Source organism: Prinia subflava, chromosome 9, assembly GCF_021018805.1.
Source record: "Prinia subflava isolate CZ2003 ecotype Zambia chromosome 9, Cam_Psub_1.2, whole genome shotgun sequence".
In the NCBI taxonomy this organism is placed as follows: Eukaryota; Metazoa; Chordata; class Aves; order Passeriformes; family Cisticolidae; genus Prinia; species Prinia subflava.
In genome coordinates, this window is record NC_086255.1 from 12206160 (window position 1) to 12219697 (window position 13538).

At 43.8% G+C, this 13538-nt stretch overlaps 2 protein-coding genes across 3 annotated transcripts; one reads left to right on the top strand and one right to left on the bottom strand.

Annotated features, from left to right (window-relative positions):
* Positions 1 to 39: 39 nt before the first annotated feature.
* ATP5MK (ATP synthase membrane subunit k) lies at positions 40 to 3344 on the top strand. Of its 2 annotated transcripts, XM_063405387.1 has the most exons (5): positions 108 to 170; positions 722 to 795; positions 949 to 1046; positions 1137 to 1232; positions 2061 to 3344. In XM_063405387.1, exons 3-4 carry the CDS (start codon positions 960 to 962, stop codon positions 1227 to 1229), a joined length of 180 nt encoding a protein of 59 aa, XP_063261457.1. In that variant the 5' UTR covers positions 108 to 170; positions 722 to 795; positions 949 to 959; the 3' UTR covers positions 1230 to 1232; positions 2061 to 3344. The 2 variants fall into 2 exon arrangements, with proteins under 2 accessions (XP_063261456.1, XP_063261457.1); XM_063405386.1 differs by lacking the exon at positions 722 to 795 and having other exon boundaries at positions 40 to 170.
* Positions 2925 to 13174, bottom strand: TAF5 (TATA-box binding protein associated factor 5). Its single transcript, XM_063405376.1, has 11 exons — positions 12574 to 13174; positions 11214 to 11454; positions 10221 to 10536; positions 9574 to 9737; positions 8967 to 9102; positions 8349 to 8469; positions 7621 to 7750; positions 6382 to 6546; positions 5320 to 5497; positions 5004 to 5181; positions 2925 to 4715 (listed from the first exon to the last, which is right to left on the bottom strand). The coding sequence occupies exons 1-11, from the start codon at positions 13076 to 13078 to the stop codon at positions 4498 to 4500; spliced, it is 2352 nt and encodes a 783-aa protein (XP_063261446.1). The 5' UTR covers positions 13079 to 13174; the 3' UTR covers positions 2925 to 4497.
* Positions 13175 to 13538: the final 364 nt, after the last annotated feature.

Consider the following 13538-nt stretch of genomic DNA (forward strand, 5'->3'; position numbering starts at 1 on the left):
GTGGCGGAGCAGCGCCTCAGCCGCCCGGCGGGGAAGGGGCGGGGCCCGGCCGCGCCCCGGCGCTCGCAGCCAATCGGCGCTCCCGAGGGCTGCGCGCGGCGCCTGCGGCCGCCATCTTGTGGGAGGGCAGAGGCGAAGGGCAGAGCGCGGCGGGGTCGGCGGCGGCCCAGGTACAGCGGGGCGGCCCGGGCGGGTCGGGTCCCACCCCGGGGTCGGGTCCCAGCCCCGAGTCGGGTCTTCTTCCTGCCGGGTGGGAGGGCGGCTCTCCGCAGCGCCCGGGCACTCGCGACCTTCAGCCGCGGCGTCGCTCCCTCCTGGTCCCGGGCGCTGCCTGTCCTAACCCGGCCCGACGCGAGCGCGGGGTCGCGAGTGTAGCCGGGCAGGGGCACCGGGCTCCTCTGGCAAACAGGACTCGTGTTGTCACGGGGCGCCTTCCCGCCCTCGGAAGGGCACCTCGGCTATTGCCCAGGCTTTTGCAACGGTCAGGCACAAGAAAAGATGACCTTGGCTTCTCAAGTCTTTGCCAATAGTATGTGGCAAACGTTTAAAGGGGCTGTTTCCTTTAACTCTTGAATTGTTGCACTGTCAGCCGAGCTAACGCTTACCTGGTTGTACGCCAGAGATAACGCTGCTGAATTGGGTTAGATAAGGGATGGATGAGACGTGGGAGCTGTGTTAGTGACTGCAGCACCTGCAGGGCAGTTTTGTGTCTCTGCTGCAGGGGCTCCGGGGTCTGCAGCATCTGCTGGGTTGGGGAACTGTCCGGTGTGGGCTGCCTTTGGGGGGAGGCAGAAGGTAAGCAGCAAATGTTTGTCCTAAACATAACATCCTCTTCAGAAAAATATATTTCTAAACATTAAAAAACCACACACAGTGTAGAGATTAGTTCGATTTTCCTATTGATCCAAGTGACTTTAAATTAATTAACTGTCCTGTATTGTTTGTTAGGACAAGCAGCCATGGCTGGCCATGACTCGGGATCTCAACACCAGTTCACTGGATTTCAGAAGTACTTCAATTCCTATACCATGATAGGCAGGAGGAATGTATGTATTACATACATTGTTTTGTAGTCTTGTATAATGGCGTTTTCTGGGGCTTAGACTGGAGCTAAATTTAATTTTTCTGTTTTCCAGTATGTAATAGCAACATACGCAAGTGTTGCACTCCTTGTCTTGTATTTCAAGTTTAGGCCTAAAAAGCAAACTCCTGCTGTGACAGATAAGTAAAAGGTAAGTGCCTGATGTTCCTCCAGAACCAAAATGCTTCAGTGCCAGGTCAGGAAGTGGTGACAAGGGACTAATTGCCAATACTACAGTGTAATGAGACAGAAACACAGGCACATGGACTTCCTATTTACCTTTTTAAACCTCAAATAAACAATAGCATCAACTTATTTGGGGGTATTCTGAGTAAAGTGTGTTATTAAAGGGAGTTCAAAAAGTATGGGATGCAGTATTCTTGTTCTTCTGACATGGTAAATGGGGCTAGGGATGGGATGCAGGGAGGGAGGAACAGAAGGATGTTGCAGCAAGATACATTGAGCTTTGCCTACAAATATTAGGTGCCTGTGGTCTGCCCTTTTGCTGTACAATAGGGATAACTTGCTTTGTAGGTTACTGGAATAATGAAGTAGTACTTAAGGACTTATTTCTTGACTGTATTAGAATTCCAAGCAGAGATTAATGCGGTCTGTTAAAGCCTTCATTTAACAGAGTAAACGAGCACTATATGGTGGAACTGTGTATGTTGCACACATGATTATTCAAGGCCCATGCAGAAGTGACTGGACTTGTATAGCAACAACCAAGTGTTACAAAATTTTGAAGTCACTTTCGAATAAAGAATTTTGTCTGAAATGGCATTTTGGCAAAACCTATGGGCTGTCCTCATAGCCTGAAGAAAGGGGTATACAACAACAAGCTTTAGCTTTGTTGTGTGTTAAGGGGACATCAGTCACTTCTTCCTGGGTGTGCTGAAATTGTTTGGGCTTGGGGCAGGGGCATGCTCAGTTAACACCGTGCAAGAATTGCTATGTTTGACCTTTCTTCTCTTGGCAGGTTCCTGGCATGTCTGCACCTCCAGTCTGTGTCAATGTAATGCAAGCTGATGACCTGTTGTGGCTAATAAAGGATAAATAATTACTTCTTTTATTGGAAGTATGAAATTGTCCAAAAAAGCTAAAGTGTGGTACTTCTCATTTTTCCTCCTTTGTCAAAAATAGTTGCTTGTAGCAGAGCTGGAGCATCTGATCCTGTCATTATCTTAACTCTGCCCATTCATAAACAGTGACCCACACAGTCCAGTGCTTACTTTTCCTGTCTCTTGTGAAGGGAGGTGCTCTACCACAGTTAGGTGTGTGCAGCCTCCTCCCTGCCCAACACTAAAATCTGTTTATCAGATTCTCCACAATGTCTTTGTAGCTCACTTAACACTTGGTATCTTTGTTATGTGGCACAGTAGTGCTGATGTGGCTTCTGCAGTTGAACCATGCTAAAGCTTGCAAATACCCTTCCCAAACTGCGGGCAGCAGGAGGTAGGAATGATTGCTGGAAAAAATGGAAAAGTCAATTACAGGTCTTGATGCTCTACTTCGTTTTTTCTTGAAGCCATTTTTGTACATGCTGAACAGTTTGGGCCTGCTGAACAAATCTGGTCATCTTTGCCTCCTGAGTGTTTGCATAGATGGCTTCAGCTGTAGTTAATCCCACCACTGAAGAATGGTGTTTGTAAATGTAATAATCTGAGAAGCGAGAACCAGTCGCCTTCCTTCAGAACAAGATGTACAGGGAATGGTTACTCATCAACTTTAGCATGTCTGATTACTTTGTTTCTCTTAGCAGAGTTGTCACAGTTACAAACTGCTCTTGCTTCCATTGCAGCCATTCAAGGAATATCTTCTTGTAACATACAGACACAAACTATGTGGTTTTAGTATTTATTATAATATCAAAAGTATAAAACTGTACAAAACGCAAAGGCAGAATGTGGCAGTGTTTTCTTTATGCTATCAGAAATTGTACTTAAAACTAACTGGTCATATTGAGAACTAGGAGATGTTTGTTGAGGTATCATTACACAAAAAAATAATTAAGTTTTACCCTTTTTTCTTTGAAGAAAATGTCTAGGTGTCCTAGTGAATTTTCCATACTTTATTTTGATGTATAATGCCTGTAGTATATCTTTACTCTTAAGAGTTAGAGCAAGACAGATGAAAGAGGAGGTAGTTCTCCATTTACTTGACCTCAGAAATGACAAGTCTTGTTTTTATTTTCACTGGAGAGCCCATAGATTGCTCAAGTGTCCAAGTCCTTACTGTGAAATAATAAAGAACACGAAACAGATTTCTCTGCACAAATCTTGTAAGATGTTAAGAACAAAAACCAACCCAAACCCAAGCTGCACTGGACCTGGCCTTTGGTGGTGGTGGTTTTGGTTCAAAGGCACTGACGTTCTTCCCAGCGTTCTGCATGTTTTACACTTAATTAGAAATAAAGCACAGCTTTATTGGTAGTCCAGGAGGACTCACTGGGTACAATCTTCTTGTGGATAGGAATTGTCACTCAGCAGACAAGCTGGCCTTTCAAAAGTGAACTGACCATGCACTTATCCTTTCCTGCTGTTATAATGTTTCAATTTCTTGGCCAGTTTATATTAAATCTTACGCAGAAAGGATACAGGTTATTAATGTTCTTTTACATCTAATACAAAGTAAAGGGTTTAAGTCCACTTTTTTTAAAGTGACTATTTCAATTGTGCAGCAGTTACCTTTTTTTATTTTCTCTTACAATAAAGTATGAAAGTAAACAAAGTTCACATTGCGCATCTCGCTTAGCACACCGACAGCACTGGCTGTCTTTGAAAACAGTAACAAGATCTGTGTTTCTGACACCTCAAAAGAGCACGAGTTTGAAATCTTTTCAGGACTTGGTACTTGGCTGCATAAAAACTGTGCACAGAGCTTTGCAGTCCCCACGAGCGTCGGGCCCGCTCCGTCAATGCCCTGCTTGTTGCTAGGATCTCACCACGCCTGCTGCCCAGCCCAGGCTGTAGTGAATCAAACTACATTCTTTCCTGAAAATGGACAGTTTTGCTTGTGTTTGAGACTGATGAAACATTTGCTAACCATAAATTAAGTGCTTTAAAAAAAATCTGAGAACACATGTAAAGGCTGTTAACGTCTCATGAGTTTCAGAGCTCAGTGCCACCTCTGGGAAGAGAGGGCTCATTTCATATGTACATATCTGTGTCACCAAAAGCACCACAAACAGTTCCTTCTTTTACAGCCACGATGTCTTGTCAATCTCCAGCGTTTCCAAACTGCAGATAAATATGAAACAGCAGAACTGCAAAACGCTGCTTGCATTAATTACAGTTTCATACTCCTTGCAATGGACTCATGGGGTCCTTCTGTTCAAGACAATTCCCTCTCATCTCACATCCTGAGGTCACTACTGCAACTGAAAACCTTGGCACAATCAGTCTCAGCTTCCTGATCTACTGTGAGCTGTAGGCTCCCGCAGCTAGCAGCAGGTTCCTGCGTGTGAAATGGAGATGAACAACTGGGGTTGATTTGGTCATGTATGTGCCCAGTAGCAAGTCCTGTGAGTTTTCAGGCAAGTTTATGTGTCCAGTGGCTGTAGTAAAGTCATCAGTTTCTAAATCTTCAAATGCCTTCACAGCATCCCACAGACGAACTGTGTTATCCATTGAACCTAAAAACAAACAAAAAAACCCCCACAGTTTAAAGTATTTTATTAATAAAATGGTATATAAAAATGGTTCTGGGGAGAAAGGTAACAGAAATTAAATCTCAGAAAGCAAAAGACTATAGCAAGCCTCATACAGCATGCTGAATGCACACATAAAAGTTACCAGTCCTTGCTGCTTTTGCTAAGCAAGTGATTCTACTTTGTCTTTCTCAATTTAAGGAACTAATTATATCATTCCTCTTCAGAATTATGGAATACAATGGACACTTCACTGTTCCTGGTGAATTTTACCTGATGCTAAAATCTCCCCATCCCTGCTGAATCTGAGCGCGTAGACTGTGTCGGTGTGGCCCTTCAATTCGCCAACCATCAAGCCATGTCCAATGTCCCACAGCAGGACTCTCCCATCTGTTGCTCCAGTAGCCAGGAATCGTCCATTAGGAGAAAATGCCAATGAATGAATTGGTCCCTAAAACAGATGTGGGGAGGCAACAAAACAATTAAGTCTACGTCCATTCAGGCAGTCAAGCTGTGTTCAGAACAGAACTGTTCAGAATCTCAGCACAGAAATAAAACCACTTTGACACAGTCAGTGATCTGCCTTTACCTTATGTCCAGTGAATATTCTTACACAATTCCCATTCAAAACATCCCAGAGCCTTATAGTCCTGTCTGCTGAGCCTGTAGCAATATAGTTGGAGTTTGGATGAAATCGGGTACATGTCACATCTGCAAGATGGCCAGCAAAGATCCGTAATGGCTGGTAGTGATCTGTTGCCCACAGACTGAAAAGAAAAGCTTTATTAATAAAAGAACCCTAAAGAAGTTTAGTCTCTGTATCTGTTGCAGCAGCTCTAGAGGAAGACACAAAAATGATCAGAGGGCTGAAGTACCTGTGCAATGGGGAAAGGATAACAGTTTATCCTGGAGAAGAGTTGGCTCTGGGGAGACTTTGTTGTGGCCTTTCAGAATTTAAAAGGAGATTAGAAGAAAGATGGGGACAGACATTTTATCAGGGCCTATTACAACAGGATAAGGGATAGTGATTTTAAACTAAAGGAAGGTAGATTTAGTCTAGATATAAGGAAGATGTTTTTTACAAGGAGGGTAGTGAAACACCCAGGTTGTCCAGAGAGGTGGGAGATGCCCATCCCTGGATACATTCAAGGTCAGGCTGGATGGGGCTCTGAGCAGCCTGATCTAGTTTAAGATGTCCTCACTCATTGCAGGGCTGTTGGACTAAATGGCCTTTAGAGGTCCCTTAAACCCAAACTGTTCCATGATTCTATGATCTGTTCCACAATGAGAAAAAAAAAGTAATTGTGGAGTGATTTCTTATGGGTCAGTTTATTGAATTAGCAGGATGCTTTTTGGAAAAATATACTTTTCGGAATGGAGAAATAAAGAATATTCTCTCAAGCTGTTCAACAATTAGAGGAGAAGACTTCTAATCAGAGGGTCACTTAGCAGGACATCGTGTCTTTAGTCATCAGAAAATGTAATGTGTGTTGAAAAACATAAAATGCATTAAAACATTTGTTCAGTATTTCAGCTGACATCAAATTTATTTTGAGTAATACAGTAGGCAAGGGGATATCAGCTGATGACTTCCAGGGTTGGTCCACCACAAATTGACCCAGACAAGTAAAAAACACATGCAGTTTCTTACCGAGCCACTCTGTCGTGTCCACCAGACACAAAGTAATAACCATAAGGGGAGAACTGTGTATCCCAAACTGGATAATTGTGTCCTTTATATCCCACCAAACATGTGAATGTTTGGAGACTCCACAATCTCACGGTGCCATCCTCAGAACAGGACAACAGATAGTTCCTGTCACAGGAGAAAGTATAGCATATAACACATCAAACTCACAAGGGGACTGTATGAATATTGCATAAGCACTGTGAGATGTGCATGACAGAAGTGTCCCCTCAGCAGCACCAGTTTGGCACATCACCCACAAATCAGCATTTCAGTGCAGTAAGCAACAATAACCAATTCAAGCAGAACCCAGTCCTAGGCTCTTATGCAAAAAAAAGAGATGATTTGACATTGATGATTAATTCTGATGGCACTTAATACTGAGGGGAATGAGGTGAAAATAAACCACAAAAACAAATAAACAAAAAAAACAACTAAAAAAAACCCCACACACCATAGAGGAGGTCTTTACTCAGGAATTACAGTTACATGGAAAAATGGCTAGTAAACTGCTACACTATATATTTTTTTAAAGATCTTCTATTACAACTCTGAACAAAATTTCATGATTCCCTGAAAGAGAATTCATATCATGCTCTCATTCTCAATTAATAATTATAGACTGTATCTGTTTCACACAAAGTTTACTTCTCAGCTGTGTTTCTGTGGTGGCTGTTTCCTGACTAAACACAAGAAAAAGCAAAACCTGAGATATTCAAACCTCTTTTCCACTGTCCAGACTCCCGTCATTATGCAAAGGTTTAACATCTCTTATTTTAAAGATACTGTTCCAAACATTCTGAAAATAAAGTCTCAATAGAATATGAGAAGCTTGAAGTGCAATGATGTGCCACTGAGACTTTAAGTTTTGCAACACTTTAAGTTATATCAGTGCTGCAGTATTTTTCCTCTCTATATATGTTAGTTAAAACCCAGCTTAAACTACAGCTTGCAAAACCATAGTTTTGCCCTCTAAGTCCTAACTCTCCCAAATGGTGCTGGTATTCTCAGCTATAGTTGATTTCAATAACAGCTGACAGAGCTCAACACCCTGAACTTTATGAACATCAGCACAGTTTCTAACAAGCTGCATGAGCAAGAATCACTTTAACCTGGAAAAAGCCACATTAAGATTATGTTCTCATAGAATAGCATGCATTTAAAACTGAAGACAAGCAAACTAGTTAGCTTGTAAACTTTTACCTATCAGGACTGAAGCTGGTGCCATAGACAGGTCCACTGTGACCATATAAAATCTTCAACTCACTTGCTGTTTTCTCATCCATGATCCTCTCCAAGACATCATCAGATTCTTTGTCAATGAGACTGAGGTCTGCAAGATTTCAAAGCTCATGTGTCAGAATAACTGTCAGAAGTTAAATGATAAATTTCATCATGACATCATCTCAGTTAAATATCAAGATTAAGGAATATTTCCACAGTATCCAGCTTGAACCACAACACATTGTTACACAAAAAACAGAATTAAAGCAGGCTGGTTTCCATGAATTTGTGTAGATGTTTAACTAAGGACATTTTTTTCCAGCCTTCTCAGAGTTCCCTCCTATCCTTTCCCCCATGGTACTTCTAGTCTCTCACCTAGATCACCTAACCCCGACTGTCTACAACATCCTGTAATTACCATCCAGTTAAGAAGCAAGACAACTAGTTCTACCCTAGTTATGACTAGTTCCAAGCTCTGTGCACTGACCACCTCATAGCATTGTACACGATCTGATTTCTCATTGCTTTAAAACTGTTTCTAATGGTAGCACGTAAGATGTAATCATGTATCTCTGCACATATTGTTTCTTCAAAGTGAAGCATTTAACCACTGCAGCCAACTCTCCTGCCACAGATATGTTTCCTGTTCAGGCAGAACACAAATGTCGTAAGTTATGTATGCTCCTACCAAGTGTTATTGTAATTACCTGCAGCTGTTTTCACACTACGCAGCTTTTTTGGAGTCACAGACCACACTCTGACAGTAGAGTCAGCAAAGCCTCCTACAATCATGCTGGAGTCATCTGTAATATCCACTGCAGTCAGACCCTACACACAAAATATCCAGTTAGATTATTTGTATCTCTCATGATACATTGCAAATATTACAAAATCCTAATAACTATTAAAAAGGTAATTAGACTCATTTACAAAAATAGAGAGAATTACTGTAGGATAAACATAAACACAAACAAATTCTTGCCCCATTAAAAATAAAGCTTTATGTATGAAGTACAGTCAGTAGTGACAAAGAGTATTGCTTTCCAGTACTCTACTGCAAAACATCTACTGTGTTCTGCAGGAAACACTGGAAAAGTGAAAGAAGGAATTATAGCAAAATGCAATCAAAACTAAGGAACATGGACATTTTAAAGTTTAAGGAGTCTTTGAAGAGAATTTTGAACATTTTGGAACATAAACTTGACAATGCTTAATCCAAATACTCCAATTACCCTTGCCAACACTGTTACATCTCTTTTCTTTAGTAAGAGTGACGCTCATAATTTTGATTCTCTTTGCCCTATTACCCAAACCCTTTTACCAACCTGGTAAGCATTAAGGAATGTGTAGAAACAGATGGAGGGCAGGCACTCTGGGCCAAGACGCACTCGCCTCGCAGCTTCCTTCATATTCATTACTTTATCCAGCTTGTCAGAGTCTTTCAATTCTGGCAGAGGAATTCTACACAAGCAGCACACATTTGTACAAAGTAAAAGCACCTTCCTTACTGTTAATCCAAACAAGAAAGTGAAAACTTTGCACGGAACCCTACACCTCAGTATTCAAACAAGAAACAAGAATTAGAAAAAATGAAAGACTATGTAGAAGACTTAACTGATAAGAAAGAGACATTAGCTTTCAGAATTTCAGACAGGTACTGGAACAAGATAAACAATTGAGTATGACCTCAAAATATTAGTGGGTAACCAAGTAAAATTTCATCAAGAGAAATCTAGATTGACTTGATGGGCAATGACAGAGGGTTATATGCTAAGGGTTCCATAACCTCCCTTATAAGTCTTACAGCTAAAGCTGTGTACAGCCAAAAATAGCCAAAATGATGAAAATGCCATGAGAGAAGAGCCAGAGAAGCAGATTTGGCTTGACAAGACTGGATTTTAAAGACTTCTCTACACATCATTTCCTTGGTACCTGTTTTGGGGAGGAGCATTAGGGTCCTGCTTTTTACTTTTTGACCCTACATTATCTTTTTTAGGTTTTTTCTTCTTCGGCTTTCCTTCCTCATTTTCTCCTTCTTCATCTTCATCATCCAAAGGCACATCAAATTCTGGTTCTTTCAATAAGCCAAAGAAAACCTACAAGCCAACAAAAAAAACACACAAGACAAAACAGTAATTGCTGTTCTTACTGAAAACTAAATTTTTAATGGTAACTTTTCAGTGTAGTAGTCCAATCAATAGAGCTGCCCCTTTAAAGCTGCTCTGATATTACAGCAAATATTACTGTTTAGCCCAAAAGGAATGTAGTATATGTTCTTCTAGTTTACTCAGCCAATTGATAGGGACTACTGTAAGTTCTCCCACCATCTCTTAGCCCTTGTTTATAGTGGAATCTCCACCCTACCTCATTTATTTGCATAATACTGTGGTTCTACACACACAGCTCTTCTAGTAGCAAGTTAAAATTACTATCTGTTGTACAAACGAGGAAGCCAAATAGTCAGGTGTCCATTTTAAAATTCCGAAGTAATTAATGGGTTTGTTTAAGTTTAGTTCAGTGGGTACTTCCCTGAAAAAACAGGGACAATTGTAAAAAGTGCAGTAATCTTTGTCTCCTACCTTTGCTTTATTAGCCTCTCGTTTTGCCTCCCCAGCCAAGCTTCCAACCATAGCATCTATCTGTTGTTTACTGCGAGGCATTCCATCAAAGATATCAATGTAAAGATGCTCCTGAACAATGTTCCAGATCTGATTGTTCTGCTTTTCCTGAAGGTGCCTCTTCAGGAGTTGGTAAGAGTCACGGGAAATGCGCAGCACAAACTTGCTTGTTCGAAAATCCAGCATGGTCTCATTACCTTTCATATGTTCTTTTTTGGTTAAGCTCGACAATACACGCAGGTCATCCTGATAATAGCACTCCTGATCCCCATGAAACCTATTCAAACAATTTAAGATAGATCAAAGGTAGAGTCACTCCATTGGTTACAAAATAGTTGTGGCAAGGGACATTTTAACTATTTACAGAACCATTTAAAGGGAGACAAAGTTATCCTTTGGGATTGAAGTATTTCACAATTGGTCTGATTCCATGAAATTAATTAAATTCTATTTTCTTCTCAAGTAATAAACAAGTGAAATATAGTAAAAGTACAGAAAGTTATAGATTAGCTAGAAATTGATTTCTTTAAGCTCATCTGAAGAATTTCAATGTACACGCTCTGATATCAGCAAATACTTATAGTATTCATTAATTCAGCATCTCAGTGCAATCTTCCAGTGATAAAAACTGACCCCACAATCCTTCCCTAAAGAATGCAGAACCTCTTCATTGATACTTTTGCAGCAAGGAGCCCAGCAGCACACCATTAGCATCGTTCAAACTCTGCCAGTGCACAGTTCAATAATTTGCATATCTTTCTAACAGGAGATTGAAAAAGAATTTAAGAAGTAACTACAATGTATGGCACTGTTACTTCAGATTTCAAATCTCTTCAAATTTAGGGAAGAAAAAAAATACATACCCATGGATATCTATATAAATCTATGCTACTATTGCTCACAGATGTAGCCAAAGTACATAATAACACAAATGTACAAATGAAAATTAATCACCTTTCAAAAAAAGACTTTGCCTCACTCTCATGTTGATTGTAGACCAGTTCCAAGTACATGTGCACAAAGAGAGGATAAAAGAGCTGAGACAGTTCTGCCCGGTGACAGTCCAGGGAACACTCGATGAAGTGTTTCAAGCCGCTGTAGTACTCCTCGTACAGCGTCGGGTCCCCTTGCTGGTTGTAGGCCGACAACACCGCGCTCACGTCCGGCTGATCCTCCACCACCACCGCGCCTCCCACTGCAAAAGCACCACCAACAACAACAGCTGCTCGCACAGTCTGCAAGAGCCAGCAACAAACAGGGCCACAACCCCCGCTCAGGTGAGCCAAACACGCCCTGCGCGCGTTCAGCACCGAGTGCAAGCGACACAGGTGGGAGCACGCTGGTCCAGCAGCCAATTCTCCCCAGCAGTTTTTTGGATTTCCCTGCCGACAGATGCCTGTAAGGTAGGCAGTTAATGCCTAATTCAGCCAGGATTTTAAGTGTAAAGGAAGATGCCACTAACATCACCAGAATGAGTTATTTTAGTGCTAGGGCTAGAAACTCTTAAACGAGGAGCAGAATGCAAGACATACCCACGATAATTATTTTGCTTCCAGTAAACAAGCACGTTAAATAGACTAAGGGAACAATTCACCAAGACCACCACAAAGCAGGCACTTAACACTCTGACAATTCTGTTCTACACAGCAGTTGTTATACACTTCCATTGTTTTGTCTTTTATATAAAAACAATCATATTTGGTGATGTTAGGAACAAGCTGACTTTATGCTGTACACTCAGTGGAACTCAGACTAGCAGTTTCTGAAATTCCATTACTCAGTAAAGGTGCCTCTTAGAACACCTTGATTAACAACATTTAGAAATGAATTATCCAAATGACATCTCAAGTACTCAGAAACTCGATAAAGAAATGCAGAAAGCCTCATCTACAAACATCCCACGGCTCCCTTACCGAAACGCACCCTGTAGATCAGACCTCTGTTCTCATCCCTTGCGGCCAGACCCGGGACGATCCCCACTAATTACAATGGAAACCTCCTGTTCCTGCTACTCCATCAGTTGTGATAGGACACAAAGACAAGTAAGAGCACTTCTTGCTTCTCAGTGCTCCCTGCAAATGCGAGACACCCTGTCCTTGGTACCTAGGTCCAGGAGATTCGGATTTCTCCGCGGATTTCATGGGGAAATGAGACATCCAGTGACCTCCAGGAAGGCCGGGACACACTCTCGGTGGCACCGAGAACCTGGCACCGACCCTTGTGTCCCAGCATAAGGGACACAGCACACGGGCTTCCCGCTTCCCGGGGTTCCCACCGAGAGGAGGGACCGACCTCGCAGTCCCGCGGGCCTCACCTTTCCCCGGCGGCACGGCGGCAACTGCAGCCACCCCGGGGCTGGAAGTCGCGACAGTGGCGACGTTGCCTCCTATGGCGACGGCGGCAGCGCTGGTGCCCCGGCCGAGCAGCGCCTCGCCGGAGTCCGCGTCGCTGCCGGAGCCCCCCAGGAGCCCGGCGCTGGAGGGGCTGAGGGCGGTGGCACCAAGGTCGTCGCCGAGCAGGCGAGCTTCGCGACGCAGGATCTCCTCGGACTCGCGGAGGTTGCTGCGCCGCAGGAACTGCAGCACGGCCACAAGCGTCTGCCGGTCCAACGCCGCCGGGGAGGCGGCCGGGCCCGGCGCCGCGGGCTTTTGGGGTGCTGCATCCCCACCGGCTCCCGCCGCCTCTCCCTCCGCCGCGGCGGCCGGGACGGCGGCGGGAGCGGCGGCGGGAGGCACCGCGGGCGGCGGTGGCGGCGTCCCCGCCTCGGGGTCCGGCTGCACCGCCGCTACCTCCGCCGGCTCCTCATGCAGCGCCGCCATCTTGCGCCGCCTGCCATTCGTCGGCCGTGCACGGCCGCCGCCAGGCGCGGCCGCCCTTGCGACAGTGAGGGCAAAGGAAGGGCACTGCTGCCACTGCCTCCACAGGCACAGCGGCTTCGTTTTGCGACGCTGGCAGAGGCGCTTTGCGGCAGCGGGGGCGCGGTGAGGGGCGGCGGTGGCGGGCCGCTGTGAGGGGCGCGGAGCTGTGCGGGCACTGTGCGGGCACTGGGCGCCCAATTAACTTAATTACGGCTGGGCCGCTGAGTTGTCCAGATATTTCTAATATTGTTTCTTTTAATCGTGTCTATTAAACTGAGATTCGGTGATGCTTTGTCGAAAGGCTGAGAGAGCTGAGAGTGCTCAGCCTGCAGGAAAAAAGGCTCCGGGGAGACCTTATAGCACCTTCCAGTGTCTAAAGGGGCTACAAGAGAGCTGGAGAGGGACTTTGGACAAGGGCATA